At 45.2% G+C, this 15,350-nt stretch overlaps 1 protein-coding gene across 1 annotated transcript in view; it reads right to left on the bottom strand.

Moving 5' to 3' along the window:
- The window catches only part of SCFD1 (sec1 family domain containing 1), a 60,130-nt gene extending 46,267 nt beyond the window's left edge, over positions 1 to 13,863 (bottom strand). Inside the window, exons 1-6 of the mRNA XM_075425143.1 lie at positions 13,789 to 13,863; positions 9,448 to 9,518; positions 5,830 to 5,918; positions 4,750 to 4,840; positions 3,791 to 3,913; positions 2,484 to 2,571 (exon numbers count right to left, since the gene is read on the bottom strand). Coding sequence (XP_075281258.1) covers positions 2,484 to 2,571; positions 3,791 to 3,913; positions 4,750 to 4,840; positions 5,830 to 5,918; positions 9,448 to 9,518; positions 13,789 to 13,819 — 493 coding nt within the window. The 5' untranslated portion in view covers positions 13,820 to 13,863. The remainder of the gene's footprint in view (positions 1 to 2,483; positions 2,572 to 3,790; positions 3,914 to 4,749; positions 4,841 to 5,829; positions 5,919 to 9,447; positions 9,519 to 13,788) is intronic.
- Positions 13,864 to 15,350: the final 1,487 nt, after the last annotated feature.

Genomic DNA, 15,350 nt, shown 5'->3' with positions numbered 1-15,350 from the left:
GCTTCACACAGGATGCCAGGAACACCGACTTTATACCAGTATTACCCATTTACTCTTCCTTCTACAGTCATAGAAAAACAGAACCAGAGGGAGCCTGAGGGATTATCTAGTAAGTCCTCTTGCCCAAAGTTGAGTTAAACCCATGCTATTATTGTGTTTAAAACAATTCCCAAAGCCTCCCACTCATGACAATGCCATAACATTTATAGGCAATCTATTCTCATATTTCACTATCTGCAGTGTTAGAAAGTGTTCCTAACATCTGACCAGAAACTTTTTTGTTGCAATTTAAGCTCACCACTTCTTGTCCATGACTACACACACACACAGAATGTGTTATCCACTTTCTGTCTGTGAAAGCCTTCTGCATGATTGAAGAACGTTGTCATGCTTATTTGTCCTATACCTCTCTGTAAACGCAGTCACACAGCCAAGAGATCAGGAAACTGAAAATTAACCTTTTTTGTTGCATTTGTTCTTAGTTCACCCATTCAGCTACATGCATGGCCACACACGGCAGTGCTGCTGCAAGAACAGCAGCCGTCTTTCATCACCACCAGATTTACACTGACTTATGTAGATTCCGAAACTATATACAGTCAGTTTCCTGCTAGGGTTACTCTCCCAAGGCAAAAAAGACCCCTGCTGCTTCTTCGCCCCTGCACTCCTACTGCCTGCCTGTGTCAGATCTAGAACTCGCTCGGTGAGATGGTTCGGCTCAGTGCTCTAATGGAAAACTAATCACACTCTGCGGGACATCAGACTGCTGTTCACTCAGCTTTTGGAAACAGCCCACTTCTAGATTGGTTTAAACATAGTGTGAAACCACGTGTCTTGTGGCAAATTTCAGCGGCCCGGGAGATGAAAACAAACCACACAGAAACTCACGGGTGCAATACATTCTCAGTCATTTTAATTCAAAGTCCTCGTTACCTAGCAGGAATTGTATGAGAGCCGGTCACGTATCTTTACGTACACACAAACACATCACAAAACCATTTTTACTAAAACTCTTAATGCAGGTTTTAGAAAAAAAAATACAAATCTGCATGTCACACAAAAATGCCTTTCATTCTGACAGTGGAATCAATCTCCTGAGTGAGACAGAACTCTGTATTATGGATCCAGTTTTAATGAAAGGTACTGACTCTAGAAATTGGGCAACAGAGGAGAAAAATCTCACTGCTAAATATTAGGCATATGGAGACTTCTTGTCTCTACCTGGTCACTAGTGAGTATTCTGTGCATCCAGATAAACCAGGAATTAACTGTGTGACACTGTGTGTAGACACTGTGACTACACTCCAGTAACAAGGAGCTGCTGCTAAAAAAGGGCTATCTTGCATTCGACTTACACACTTCCCTTGCATTGGATTTGTAGATCACACAAATGAGCTGGTATTTTCTATGGAGTGAGTCAACTGAACAAACACTCCACAGCTCCAAGATTACTGGTTCCCTCATCTTCTCCTACAGCAGGGGCAGCAAGACAGCTCACCCTGTAACAGCTAGCCATTTGAGTAAGAGGGGCAGGAGAGGTAGAGTGATAGTTCTCTACTGATTTAGCCTATTGAATAGGTCAGGGGAGCACAAAAATCAGACCAAAGGAGGGAGGAAATCAATGTGGGCAATTATGACAACTAGTATATATGCTGACTTGAGCTGCCATAGCACCACAGCTGTAGAGGTAACTACACATGGTTTTCCTGCTAGGTTCCAAAACAGGTCCAACAAAAGTCCCAAGAAAAGAAAAAAAGAATTCCATGAGGCTGACTTCACTTGCAACTCTGAGACTTTACGAAGAAGCTGCCATGCTTGGCTCACATGCTTGCAGCAGCAATCACCAATTTATTTTCTAGAATGCCCTTTCCCAGATTCTTCTCTGCGCTACTGCAGCCCCTGATCCTAATCACCTCCCCTTGCACACCCCCACATTTTCATGTCTTGCATAAGAAAAGGAGTTACGGACTGGTCACTGTCCAGAAGACACGAGAAACTCTATCAGTTAAAGTCATCTTTCCTGCTTTGGATTCCTTACAGTAACTTTCCAACTGACTGTTCACGAGGAAACAAAATACTATATTCCTTAAGAACTGCAGAAGGGATTATGACCAAACAGTGGTGTCTAACCACATCAGCCACCCACAGTGTCTATCTACATGCGTATACAATATGAAATTTTACCTACATTATTTCATATATAAAAAGCCCTACTATCCATACGTGTATACTGCAGTTTTGCTTTACTAAATTTGTTATTTAAAAATACATAATTATTTTTCAATATTACAATAGCTGTGTAGTAAAGATGCTGAATCTAACAACTGCTTCCCTCGTGACTTGAAACTACACATCTAACAGATTATCCTGGATTCTGAGCAGACCAAAGCAAGAGAAAATAATTGTTTGGTGTTAGCTACAAATTCATAAGTAAATTTCAACTTTAGACATTCCGGCATAATGCTTACACAAATTTTACTTACCACGATATGAAACAAGTTCTTTGTTTTGGTTACACAATATGAACATGTCATCTTCTAAAGTAATAAAATTAAGGTATTGATCAAACACCTGGAAATCAAGGAATAATGGTCAGAACAGTTCAGAGTGAAGCATAAAAAAACCCATCTGTGATTTATTGCTACTTCTTTTTGAATCTTTTACAGAACTACTTATTCAAAGAAACAAATGCAAGATATAATGTATGAATTAAAAAGCCGTGTAAGGATTGAGTTACAACACAAAACACTAGAGCACCCGAAAAGTGCTAAAACAAAACAGTCCAACTTCAAGTATTTCTGTGGACAAATTTTTAGTAGCAAATCACCACTGAAAAAACACATATGGAGGACATTATAATATCATAGATTTATTTTTTGTTAATATGAAGGACTACAACACAAGCAGTGCTGAGCTCTCAGGCAGGAGAGAGAAAGGGAGTGATATCTACACAATGAGAGATTATAGCATAGCTCATGAATTCTGATTTTTCTGTAATATACCTGCACATTCACAAAAAATACTAAACCTTTCTATAGCATAAACCGTTAATGGGACATAAGAACAGAAAAACAGATGTAAGAAAGTTAGTTCACAGTGCTACACCAATTTACTCCTGCTGAAGACCTAAGGCTTAAACAATACTAGTAGTTTTCATTTCACAACAGTTTCTTTCTCTCATGCCAGTAGTACTCCCTAACAGGAGTGAGAAAAAGGGAATGTATTTAAGTACATATGAAAATAACTAGTTAACAGTTAGCAGGTTTTGGTACAGACATTCAACAAAAATAAGAGGGTACAGACCTGACACCTGCCTTTAAATCATAAAGGCACAGGAGTGTACTGAAGAACAGTGTGTATGTAGGAAACACCCACCTCTACAGTACACTGCTTGTTTAAAATGACAACTGCACTCATACTGCACTTTTTATGTATTTAGGAGCTAAAAACCCCACCCCATTATATATGCACTGGATGCGCTGCTTGAGCTAATGAAATCTGGAATACTCTAGAACCACTGTATTTCCCCTCTTATCATTCAGCACTAAAGGGCTTGCAGTGCCTGGACTTCTGACTAAGCTGGACTAATAAGCTGCACTACTGAGACGACTGTAGATCCCCTTTTTTTCCCCCACGGTAAATCTATGCCTGACACTGAATCTAGCTAAAGATTTATTTTGTTCATTATTCAGTCAGAAAAGCTGTGTACGGCACTGAAGTGGCCATGTTAGAGTGAGTAACACCTGTAATGGCAGTATCTTTAATATTAGAGACTGGGAGATTTTCTTACCTTAGCCACTTGAGTTACTGCATTAGCACCTATGGCAGCATTTGCAATATCTTCCAGTTTACTTCTTGAAATGGCAGAAATAAAGTTTAAATAATAAGATTCATAAAGCTGGTTTCGAAGATCCTAAAAGGAAGGAAAACCACAACCTTTTTCCCGAGTAAGTACTAATATATTTCTGACTAACTAAAAAACATTCTTACTTTTACTATATGATGTTCCAATTATCCACAGTCAAACTAAATTTTTGGCACTGCTTAGCTGTCTGTTCATATAGCCCCGTATGCAGTGTTCTGACTACATAACTAGATATAACCAACCTAACACAGAACTACAAAAACCAGGAAATGAAATTGAAGCTACCAAACAGCAACTACAACTCCACGCTTTACCACTGACCAAAAATACCCTTTGCTCTTCCTCCTCCCTTTGGTGAAGGTGCTACCCTTCCACCAATTCCTCCCAGAGAACGTGAAAATCTGAGCTTAGCCTAGTCCAATCCCCTGCTCAAAGCAGAGTCAAATCGAGCACGTGGCTCCGGATTGTGTCCAGCCGAGTTCTGAACATCTCCAAGGACGGAGACTCCACAAATTCTCCAGGCAATCTTTTCCTGCATTCAGCCACCCCCATTAAAATAGCCTTTTCTTATATTTAAATGGAATTGCCTGTCTTTTGGTTTGTACCCACTGGCTCTTTTCTTTTCACTCCCAAAAATCTCTCTCTGAAAGACAGAAGACATATTTACCCTTCTACTTGCTGGGAAATTCAAGTTTTGTATGTAAAAATTTTGGGTATTATTTTTATGACAAATACGTGCTAACATATAAAAAACGCAAGCAAAGGTGTTCAGACATGCATAAGAACCACACACAGAACGGTCACGCCCTGGTGAGTGCGGGATTACTTCACACACTCTACCTCTGCTGTGTCCACTCCTTTGAAACATTAAGTAAGCAAGTTACCTGGCACATTCTGTCAATATTTTCTTCTGTTGGCATTACAAAGTAAACAGCTGGAACATCTGGAATAGCATCCCGATCTGAATGCAAAAGCCTGAAAGGAAGAAAAAATACATCTCTAATGTATTCCTCCTCTGATTTGTGCAAAATTAGGAAGTATTTACTTACACAGACACATTTAATTTCCTACAATTTCTCCCTATATTTAGCTAGATTTTAGCAAGAACAAAAAGTGAAAAAATAGCAAAATCATATTTCTATAATTTTTGGCTGAATATATTAATAGAGGTCTCTGAAGTTTGTTCAAAGCTTGACAAAAGGCTTCACAAATCTTCAAAAATACATTAACCCATTCAGAGGAAGGTAAAACACTGCATCCGCAAAGTTCACGTACCAATTATTAATTGTTGACATGATAACAAAATACCTGCATACCTCATACTACTCATTAAAACAAAGACAGTCCAGGTGCTTACACATTTCTCTCACATTTCTGCTGATATAACGACATGTTAAACTGTGTTTACATTTCTAGTCTTCACTTAATAATAGTTAATAAACTTCTGAAAAATATAATTGTATCTTCGAAGATCCTCCATGACTATAACCACAGATAAGGAATGACAATGAACTAAATAAACGTAATCTGGAGAAAGAGAAATGGGAAATCTCGTAAAATAATACTTAAAGATTCGTACCTTTGACAGGGGACAATTAAAATGTATGTGCAAAAAGACTAGCAGAGAATACACACAGTCCTATGAAACAGTTTGTGCCAAAGTAATTTTAAGATGTATGAATAAAGAGGTAATTGTACAGACAGATTCCCCAAAACACGTATTGGATAATTCTTCTTTTTCAGCAGGGGTCTCCTCTACTTAGTAGGAAATCCTACTGTTTGGAATGACGTTTCCACTCCCTGATTCTGAATAATACCACCTGATTTCAGAAACAAGTCAGGCTATAATCTTTACTTTAGTAGTTATTCATGAAATGACTTTGAGTGTTTTGTTTGTGATTTTGGGGGAATATTAAATAAAGTTCTTTTTAGGAAAAAAAAAACCAGCTAATTTTTTTACTTACAGATGCAAAGTGATCCCCATATCTCTCAGTTCTTTCACTGACAGTAAAGGTGAGATTATATCTTGGCCAAATCTGTCATAAATGAGAACCTGAAATAGATATGCATCTTTTTACAAAGCGGTGTAACAAGTGGATACAGCAGAATACAGGGTACAGCGGATACAAGAATTCAGGTTTAAGGAACTACTGTCCTAATCTGAAAATTGCTAACATTTACCAATGCATAATACACCAGTAATTTGTCATGGACCTCCATTTGTGGTTGCTAATAGAAAAAAAACAGAAAAAGGAACTCATTGACAAAGGGAAACAAATTCATCACTTCTGTCTCCTGAAAAGTGTCAGTGAAACAGGAATCTGCTGTCAGAAATTTGTTATTGTAAGTGCAGAATTTCTCTGACTGCACCTGGGGAGGAGCAACCCCATGCACCAGTACAGGCTTGGGGCGGACCTGCTGGAGAGCAGCTCTGTGGAGAGGGACCTGGGAGTGCTGGTGGATGACAGGTTAACCATGAGCCAGCCCTGGCTGCCAAGAAGGCCAATGGTATCCTGGGGTGCATTAAGAAGAGTGTGGTCAGCAGGTCGAGGGAGGTTCTCCTCCCCCTCTACTCTGCCCTGGTGAGGCCCCATCTGGAGTACTGTGTCCAGTTCTGGGCTCCCCAGTTCAAGAAAGATGAGGAGCTACTGGAGAGAGTCCAGTGGAGGGCTACAAGGATGGTGAGGGGACCGGAGCATGTCTCCTATGAGGAGAGGCTGAGGGAGCTGGGCTTGTTCAGCCTGGAGAAGAGAAGGCTGCGAGGGGACCTAATCAATGCTTATAAATATCTCAAGGGTGGGTGTCAGGAGGATGGGGCCAAGCTCTTTTCAGTGGTGCCCAGCAACAGGACAAGGGGCAACAGGCACAAACTGAAGCACAGGAAGTTCCGTCTGAACATGAGGAAGAACTTCTTCCCTCTGAGGGTGATGGAGCACTGGAACAGGCTACCCAGGGAGGTTGTGGAGTCTCCTTCTCTGGAGATATTCAAGACCGGCCTGGACGAGGTCCTGTGCAGCCTGCTGTAGGTGACCCTGCTTCAGCAGGGGGGTTGGACTAGATGACCCACAGAGGTCCCTTCCAACCCCAAACATTCTGTGATTCTGTGATTTGGCCGGACACAAACTGAGAAGCAGAAAAGAAAAAAAGGACTTAGCGAAAAAAAAGACAACAGAAGTCCATGGAATGTGGAAAGAGGGGCAGGCCACTTGGGAAGAGTACAGAAACGTGGTGAGAGCATGCAGGGATGCGACGAGGAAGGCCAAGGCCCACCTGGAATTGAAGCTGGCAAGGGATGTCAAAAACAACAAGAAGGGCTTCTTCAACTACATCAGCAGCCAAAGGAAGGCTAGGGACAATGTGGGGCCGCTGCTGAATGAGGCGGGTGTCCTGGTGACGAAGGATGCGGAGAAGGCAGAGCTAATGAATGCCTTCTTTGCTTCAGTCTTCAGTGCTAAGACTGGCCCTCAGAAATCCCAGGCCCCGGAGGTAAGAGAAGAAGCCTACAAAGAGGACGACTTTCCCTTGGTCGAGGAGGACTGTGTGAGGGATCGCTTAAGCGATCTGGACGCCCACAAATCCATGGGCCCCGATGGAATGCACCCACGAGTGCTGAGGGAGCTGGCGGATGTCATTGCTGAGCCACTCTCCATCATCTTTGAGAGGTCCTGGAGGACAGGAGAGGTGCCCGAGGACTGGAGAAAGGCCAGTGTCACTCCAATCTTCAAAAAGGGCAAGAAGGAGGACCCAGGGAACTACAGGCCGGTCAGCCTCACCTGCATCCTGGGAAAGGTGATGGAGCAGCTTATCCTGGAGGCCATCATCAAGCAAGTGGAAGAAAAGAAGGTTATCAGGAGTAGTCAGCATGGATTCACCAAGGGGAAATCATGCCTGACCAATCTAATAGCTTTCTACAATGACATGACTGGCTGGGTAGACGAAGCGAGAGCCGTGGATGTTGTCTACCTTGACTTCAGCAAGGCTTTCGACACAGTCTCCCATGATATCCTCCTAGGGAAGCTGAGGAAGTGTGGGCTGGATGAGTGGTCGGTGAAGTGGATAGAGAACTGGCTCAATGGCAGAACTCAGAGGGTTGTCATCAGCGGCTCTGAGTCTAGTTGGAGGCTGGTAACAAGTGGTGTCCCTCAGGGGTCAGTACTGGGCCCAGTCTTGTTTAACTTCTTCATCAACGACCTGGATGAAGAGTTAGAATGTACCCTCAGCAAGTTTGCTGATGACACCAAACTGGGAGGTGTGGTAGACACACCGGAAGGCTGTGCTGCCATTCAGCGTGACCTGGATAGGCTGGAAAGCTGGGCAGAGAGGAACCTGATGAGGTTCAACAAAGGCAAATGCAGGGTCCTGCACCTGGGGAGGAACAACCCCATGCACCAGTACAGGCTTGGGGCGGACCTGCTGGAGAGCAGCTCTGCGGAGAGGGACCTGGGTGTCCTGGTGGACGACAGGTTAACCATGAGCCAGCAGTGTGCCCTGGCTGCCAAGAAAGCCAATGGAATCCTGGGGTGCATCAAGAAGAGTGTGGCCAGCAGGACGAGGGAGGTTCTCCTTCCCCTCTACACTGCCCTGGTGAGGCCTCATGTGGAGTACTGTGTCCAGTTCTGGGCTCCCCAGTTCAAGAAAGATGAAGAGCTACTGGAGAGAGTCCAGCGGAGGGCTACAAGGATGGTGTGGGGACTGGAACATCTCCCCTACGAGGAGAGGCTGAGGGAGCTGGGCTTGTTCAGCCTGAAGAAGAGAAGGCTGCGAGGGGACCTAATAAATGCTTATAAATATCTCAAGGGTGGGTGTCAGGAGGATGGGGCCAAGCTCTTTTCAGTGGTGCCCAGTGACAGGACAAGGGGCAATGGGCATAAACTGAAGCACAGGAAGTTCCGTCTGAACGTGAGGAAGAACTTCTTCCCTCTGAGGGTGACGGAGCACTGGAACAGGCTGCCCAGGGAGGTTGTGGAGTCTCCTTCTCTGGAGATATTCAAGACCGCCCTGGACAAGGTCCTGTGCAGCCTGCTGTAGGTGACCCTGCTTCAGCAGGAGGGTTGGACTAGATGACCCACAGAGGTCCCTTCCAACCCCTACTATTCTGTGATTCTGTGATTCTGTGAACAGAATGGATGAAGAGACAGAATATATGCTTTGTGGCAGTAAAAACTTCTCAGAAATTACTTCCTTTTTAAAGTTAATAAAGGTAGCTTGAGCTCAGCTTGTTCTAAATTTAAGGCTATTAATAGTTCTTCCCTTTCTATGGGCTTCTTTCTGACTCTGCGAGTTCACCTGTAAGGTATCGTGTACGTTTCTTCCAACAGGTATATTTGAAAAATGTCCTCTTCAGTTGCTCATTAAAATATTGCCTAAAGAATCAGTCATCGGGTCTTCAAGCAGCCAATATCTCAAATATATATTTATCTCAGCAATTCTGATATTCAATTCTGTATATTCATAACACACAGGCAAATATATTTCATACAATTTAAGAACACAGAGCAGATACTCGAGTTAGTTAAAATTTGAAAATCTGAACTGTTTTGCACACTTTAAAATTCTCTTGTTCCTCCTCAAATAGTTCTTACCTTCCACACTGGTTCTCCTGTGCTGTTTTTAACAGGAGGAACATTGAAGTTCAGCATACGTTTCAAAGCCACTGGAAAACAAAGCAGAATAATGCTTTACTCTCTTTACACTTCAACAATCGGGATTAAACAGTTTACCAGGATTTTATTATGTGTTTCGTTTGAGAGGAAAACCTCCACAAAATATAAATGCAACAAGTTACATTTTCATTATTTTTATGCAGCTTTAACTGACAAGTGGCACACATCAGCTAGAATTCATGGGCTCTGGAAGACACTGCAAAAGGAGAAGAAGCAAGTCCCAAAACACGAAGAAAGAACCTCTCTCCTTAGTTCCATGGGCTGTATTGTGTTGCAGCTTGCCTTAAAAATATTTCCAGTATCTTCCTGAAGGTGCATACTTTACTAGTAGGAACTAGTTTGCTTTATTCCCCTGATCTGCTTTTCCTACCCCACAGGAACTACTGTATACAAAGGAAAAAATACTTTTTCATCTGACTAAAACTGATAAACATTTTGAAAACTCACAGGAAGAAACTGCTGCTTTAAAGGGTAGAACACTATCCCTAATCTGCAGCAGCAAAACTCTCTGAGACAGGAATGAGTTCATTTAACTTCCCATTCAACACAGAAACCAAAGCAGATTCCTTCACCTACCTCTAACTTGTAAATCTATTAAGTAAGGAGTCCTTCCTCATTTATCTGATTAAACAATACATTATGTGCTGTTCTCCCATCTTTAACTAGAAGCAAAAGACTCTGCATCAATATGTTAGTGGCTACTCTCTTCAAACTCACAAACAAAACCATCACAAAGCTTTGCAAAGAGGACAAACTTTCAGAAATCAGGGCAATGTACACCACTTTGCTCATAAATGGAGAGCAGCAGAAATGGTTAACTTCTAACCTTTGGCTGAATGAGGCTTGTGAGTGTACTCAGCGCAGTTCCCCTGGGGTTTACAGTACCACAGGACAGCTCAGGCTGGAGAGGACCTCAGGAGATCTCCAGTCCAACCTCTTGCTCAAGCAGGGTGGGGTGTGAGGCCAGGCCACGCTGCTCAGGGATTTATCCAGCCAAGTCTTGAAAACCTCCAGGAATGGAGATGCCACAATCACCCTGAACAACCTGTGGCACTGATTGTCCTTGCGGTGAACGTTTTTGCTTATATCCAGTATGAATATCTCGTTTCAATTTATGCCTGTTGTTCCTCACCCTCCTGCCGTACACCACCCCAAGGAGCCCGGCTCCATCTCCTCAATGCCCTCCCCGTTAGTACTGGCGAGCTGCTGTGAGGTCCCCCTGCGAAGCTGCCTTTTCTCCAGGCTGAACAAGTCCTGGCCCTACAGCCTCACCGCACCGAGCAAGTGCTCCAGCCCCTGGCCATCCTGGTGGCCCTTTTCTGTGCTCCCTTCGACTGATGAGAACCTGTCCTGTAGTGGCAAACACGAACTGGACACGGCATCTAGATGTGGTCTCCTGGGGCTGAGTTGGGGAGACATTCACTCCCCTCGATCAGCTGGCTGTGCTCCTGGGAATACGGCTTGGGATGCCGCTATGTGGGGGCAGGCACGCTGCGGGCTGATGTTCAGCTCGCTGCCCACCGAGAGCCCTCGTGGGCCTTTTTTGGCAGAGCTGCTCTCCAGTCTAACAGTCCCCTGCACTGCTGTCTGTGTGTTGCAAGGGGTTCTTCTTTTCCAGGTGCGGGAATCTACACTCGTCACTGCTTAATTTCGTAAGGTCCCTGCTGGCCCTTTCTTCCTGCTCATCTAGGTCCCTCTGAGTGGCAGCTCTGCCCTTGAGTATATTAACAGATTCCCCCTAGTTTGCTGTCATCTGTACACTTAATGAGAGAGCACATTGACACTTCCTCCAGGTCACTGACAGAGATTTTAAATAGGACAGGTCTCAGGATAGACCCATGCAGTGCTCCAGTGGTTACCAGCCTCCAGGTATAGTACAACTGACTGATCACAACCCTCTGAGCCTGACCATCCAACCATTTTTTTACATATCTACTTGCCCATCTCTCCAGCCCATAACATCCTAACTTGGATACAAGAATACAATGTCAAAAGCCTCGCTGAAGTCAAGGTAAATGGCATAGTCCGCTCCCCCACTGCCTACAAACCCAGCCATTTTATCACTGAAGGCAACTGGGCTGGTCAGGCACGAGTTACCATACATAAATCCATGCTTGCCCTCTCCTTCACATGATAAGAAACATCTTCCAAGAGGATTCACATCATGCTTGACTCCAAAGTGACACAAAGGCCTGGGAGAGTTTGCTGGTGATGACTGAGGCAAAGCAGGCATTGGGTACTTTAGCCTTATCTGCGCCCATCACCACTAAATGACCAGCTCCATGTAGCAATGATCCAACACTTATTCATATTTTCACTACTAATGTCACAGCAGAAGCTCTTCTCATTGCTCTTGACATCTGCTGCAAGTCTCAACTCCGATTAAACTTTGGCTTTCCTAACAGCATCCATCCATGCCCAGGTGACGTTTCTGAAGTTCTCTTTCGCTGTCTGTCCCTGCTTCCTCCTCCTGTGTACTGCCTTTTCAAACCCCATTACCAGTAGTGAAACTTGACCATGGGAGGGAGCAGGCGAGCAGCGAGCGCTGGGTCTCACTGGAACCCAGCCTTCCACTTGCTTAACATTTTTGTATTTTTCTTTCTTTTTCTTTTTTTAACTCCATGGAGTGATCCTGAAAGTTGATTACAGCCTGCTCCTGGAGCCTTCGCTCCCTCACTGCCCGTGACACCTTCCATACGTTTTAGCCACACGAGCAATTTTGTATAAAGCTGCATGGTTACGTGTTTTGGTACTACTGGATCTGAAGCAGCTGCTTTGCAGAGTTTACTGTTTGAATTAACACTTGGCATAAGCTCTCCATGAAGGAAGCCCACAATCAGAGCAGTGATGTACTGTGACAATCATGACGAACATTCAGCAGGTCTCCGGGTTTCTTTTTTGTATTTTTATTGCCATTGCATTTACATTTAGGCTGAATACTCTCTGGGGCAAGGATCAGGTTTTTACTGCGCCTGCACAACGACACGCTTTGACTGGTTATGAACCAGGATAAAGGTCGCAGCAAATCGTGCACACACATGGCAATACAAACACTAAATGATAATAAGTATCTTCCTATTTCTGAGAATCTTTTAATTGTTCAGTCTACTTCCTTGCAAAGGACCTCACCAATGGAAGAGAACATGGGATCAGTGGTAAAGGTTGACTGAAATAATAAAGTAACAAGGTGAAGCAAAACAGAAAAGAATAAAGCTGTACAGAATAATAGCTCAAAGACAACGGGCTTTACTAGCGAGGCAGCAGACAGAAGAAAAGTAAAGGATTGCAAACGAATATCAAATAGCACTATTGACAGTAGATGACTACAAGAATGAGATTAAAGAAAGCAGACTTCTGGTACAAAAAGAAGATGGAGAGTACTAGTAAATATTTCAGGTCCACACAGAGACTCAGGCTGAGATTTTTAGGCAGATGATTTTAGAAATTTCATGTCAAATAAATGCACACGGAATCCTCTATACCACCAGTAAGATAGTGCAGTTGTCAAGGAGAAGGTGACAACAGCTTTGCCAGGCAGGGCAAGCGGAGGACTCTGGCGGTGACCTGCTCGGTGCTTTCGGAGTACGTCCAAACCGGTGGCTCAAGGCTCCACGAAGCAGCAGCAAGGCAGGACGTGCAAGGAGGGAGTGAATAGCAAACGCTTTACCAGACAGAAAACCTCCTGCATAATTAGCTGTTGTTGTTAATATCATACTCTCAGTTTCCTGAGGGTCAGTACGCACCCCGAGGCCCCTCTGCTGCCTACACAGCAGCATCACAACCGCAGCTTTGCTTCTGCGCCGCCAAACGCTGCTTGCCACAGGCAGAAAGGCAGCCGAAACAGAGGGGGAGCGCACCCCGCTCCCCAGGGCCACGGGAGAAGGGCACCGGTCACGTCCCGGGCCCCCGCAAGACCCTCCCCGGGGACGACCGCCACACCACGGCGGCACCTGCGGCCACGGCCCCGGGGCTGGGCGCCCACGGCCCTGTGCCCCACAGCCGGGCCGAGCCCCCGCGGCCGGAGGCCCCGCAGCCCCGCTCCCCCGGGCCCGCCGAGCGGGGGGCAGAGGGCCGCCGCCTCGCTGCCGGGAGACCCAAGCCGGGCGGGAAGAGACGCCCCCACAGCGCCGCGGGGCCGCGCCGGCCGGAGGCACGGAGGCAGGAGCCCGGCCGCAGCGTGAGGCTGACCTCGCTTCCTCCCTCCGCCGAGCCCCGGGAGGGACAGCTGCCGCGCCGCGGAGACGGCGGAAAGACGCTTACCGGTCTGCTTCTCCCGGATCCCGGCCGCCATTTTCCTTCCCCCCCAGCCCGGCCGCCGCCCGGCGCCCCGCCCACCGCCGCGTACGCAGCTGCCGGACGACGTGGCGGCCCCTACGGCGGCGGGAGGCGGGCCCGGCCGACCCGCCCCCGCCCGGGCGCTGGCAGGTGAGGGCTTCGGGCCCGGCGCAGCTCTGCGCTCCGGAAGGCCCGGCGCCTCCCCCCCGAGGAGCCCCGGCTCTCGCGCGAGCGGCGGTTACGAAACGGCATCTTCCGCCTCGAGCTGGGGGCCTGTGCTCTGCCGCAGCCGCGAGAGCGGGCCGAGATGTGTCCGCCGGCGGGGCCCGGCCCTTCGCCGCCGCAGTGACGGGTGTTGCTCTCCTTCCGGGCTGAACTGTTGAGAAGAGAGAACCGAAACGCTCCCTGGAGAGTGGCTTAAACGCGGCCAGGCCAGCCCTGCGGCCCTTCGAGTAACCACAGGGGAAGGGCAGGTGTTTCAAAACCAGGCGGCCAGGGCCCAGTAAAGCCATCACCTTGCAGTGAGTTACTGGAGGGGAAGAGAGGTGGTTTGCTCGGCCTGGTAATCAAAATAAAAACACTGAAGAAAATTACATACTCATTCCAACAGAAATGTAATCCTTTATTGCACTTTGAACATAGACAGGACAGTTCTTTCCCACAGTTACTGATCACTCCAACACTGATGCCACATCTATCAAGTACGACGTTGCTTGAAGAGGCAATGTTTCAGGCACTGATCCTACAATTCAAGTTAGAGCTAAAAGTATTTACAAAATTATACTTTCTTGCATAATAGTGTATCATAAATTTAAAAAGAACATTGTTTATACAACACAAAATTAGTTGTTTTTTCTTCCAAACAATATTTTGACAATGATCTTCTGTGTACACGATTTGACATTTCAGAAGTTTCTGCATTTTTTCTTTCACCCAACTAGCAATTCCCTTTAAGTAAAACACAGTAAAGCCTGAGCTTTAAAATGCTTTACCATATAATACAGAATCAAGATAAACTTTAAGAGCATATTTTGTAGCCTCCAGAGTTGCATTTCCTTCCATTTGAAAGAAATCTTTTGGACATTTTTTCCACATGCACATGCAGAATGTGTGTGAATTAATGTCCAATTCTCTGCTCTACACTTTAAATATATGTCTCAAAATCCTCAAGTCTTCCAATCCCAATACTGAACACCTTAACGAAAAACAGCCAAACCTGCAGCACACAATGATTTAGACCTTAAGTATAAACTTATCTTAATTTCTTCTCCTTTTGACTATATTTCACTCATAAACCTGTTAAAAATGCTAACAGCTTTTTCCAGTAAACATCCTTTGCATGGGTGAAAACAAATCACAGAAATTTCTTACCCCTTGGTTTTTCAAACATAGATCTAAAATACTTGTGGGGTTTTTTTAAATTATATATATGCTTTATGAAGAAGACCATACTAAAACCACCAATACCAATCCACTATTGTTTACTAGAAAGTGATCACTCCAGAAAATAGCTTATTTGATGTGCTAACTCCAGAGGGAAGCTTAGG

Source organism: Opisthocomus hoazin, chromosome 7 (assembly GCF_030867145.1).
Source record: "Opisthocomus hoazin isolate bOpiHoa1 chromosome 7, bOpiHoa1.hap1, whole genome shotgun sequence".
NCBI classification, from domain to species: Eukaryota; Metazoa; Chordata; class Aves; order Opisthocomiformes; family Opisthocomidae; genus Opisthocomus; species Opisthocomus hoazin.
Note: the sequence above shows the minus strand (reverse complement) of the source record. Positions and strands in the feature narration are given on the sequence as shown.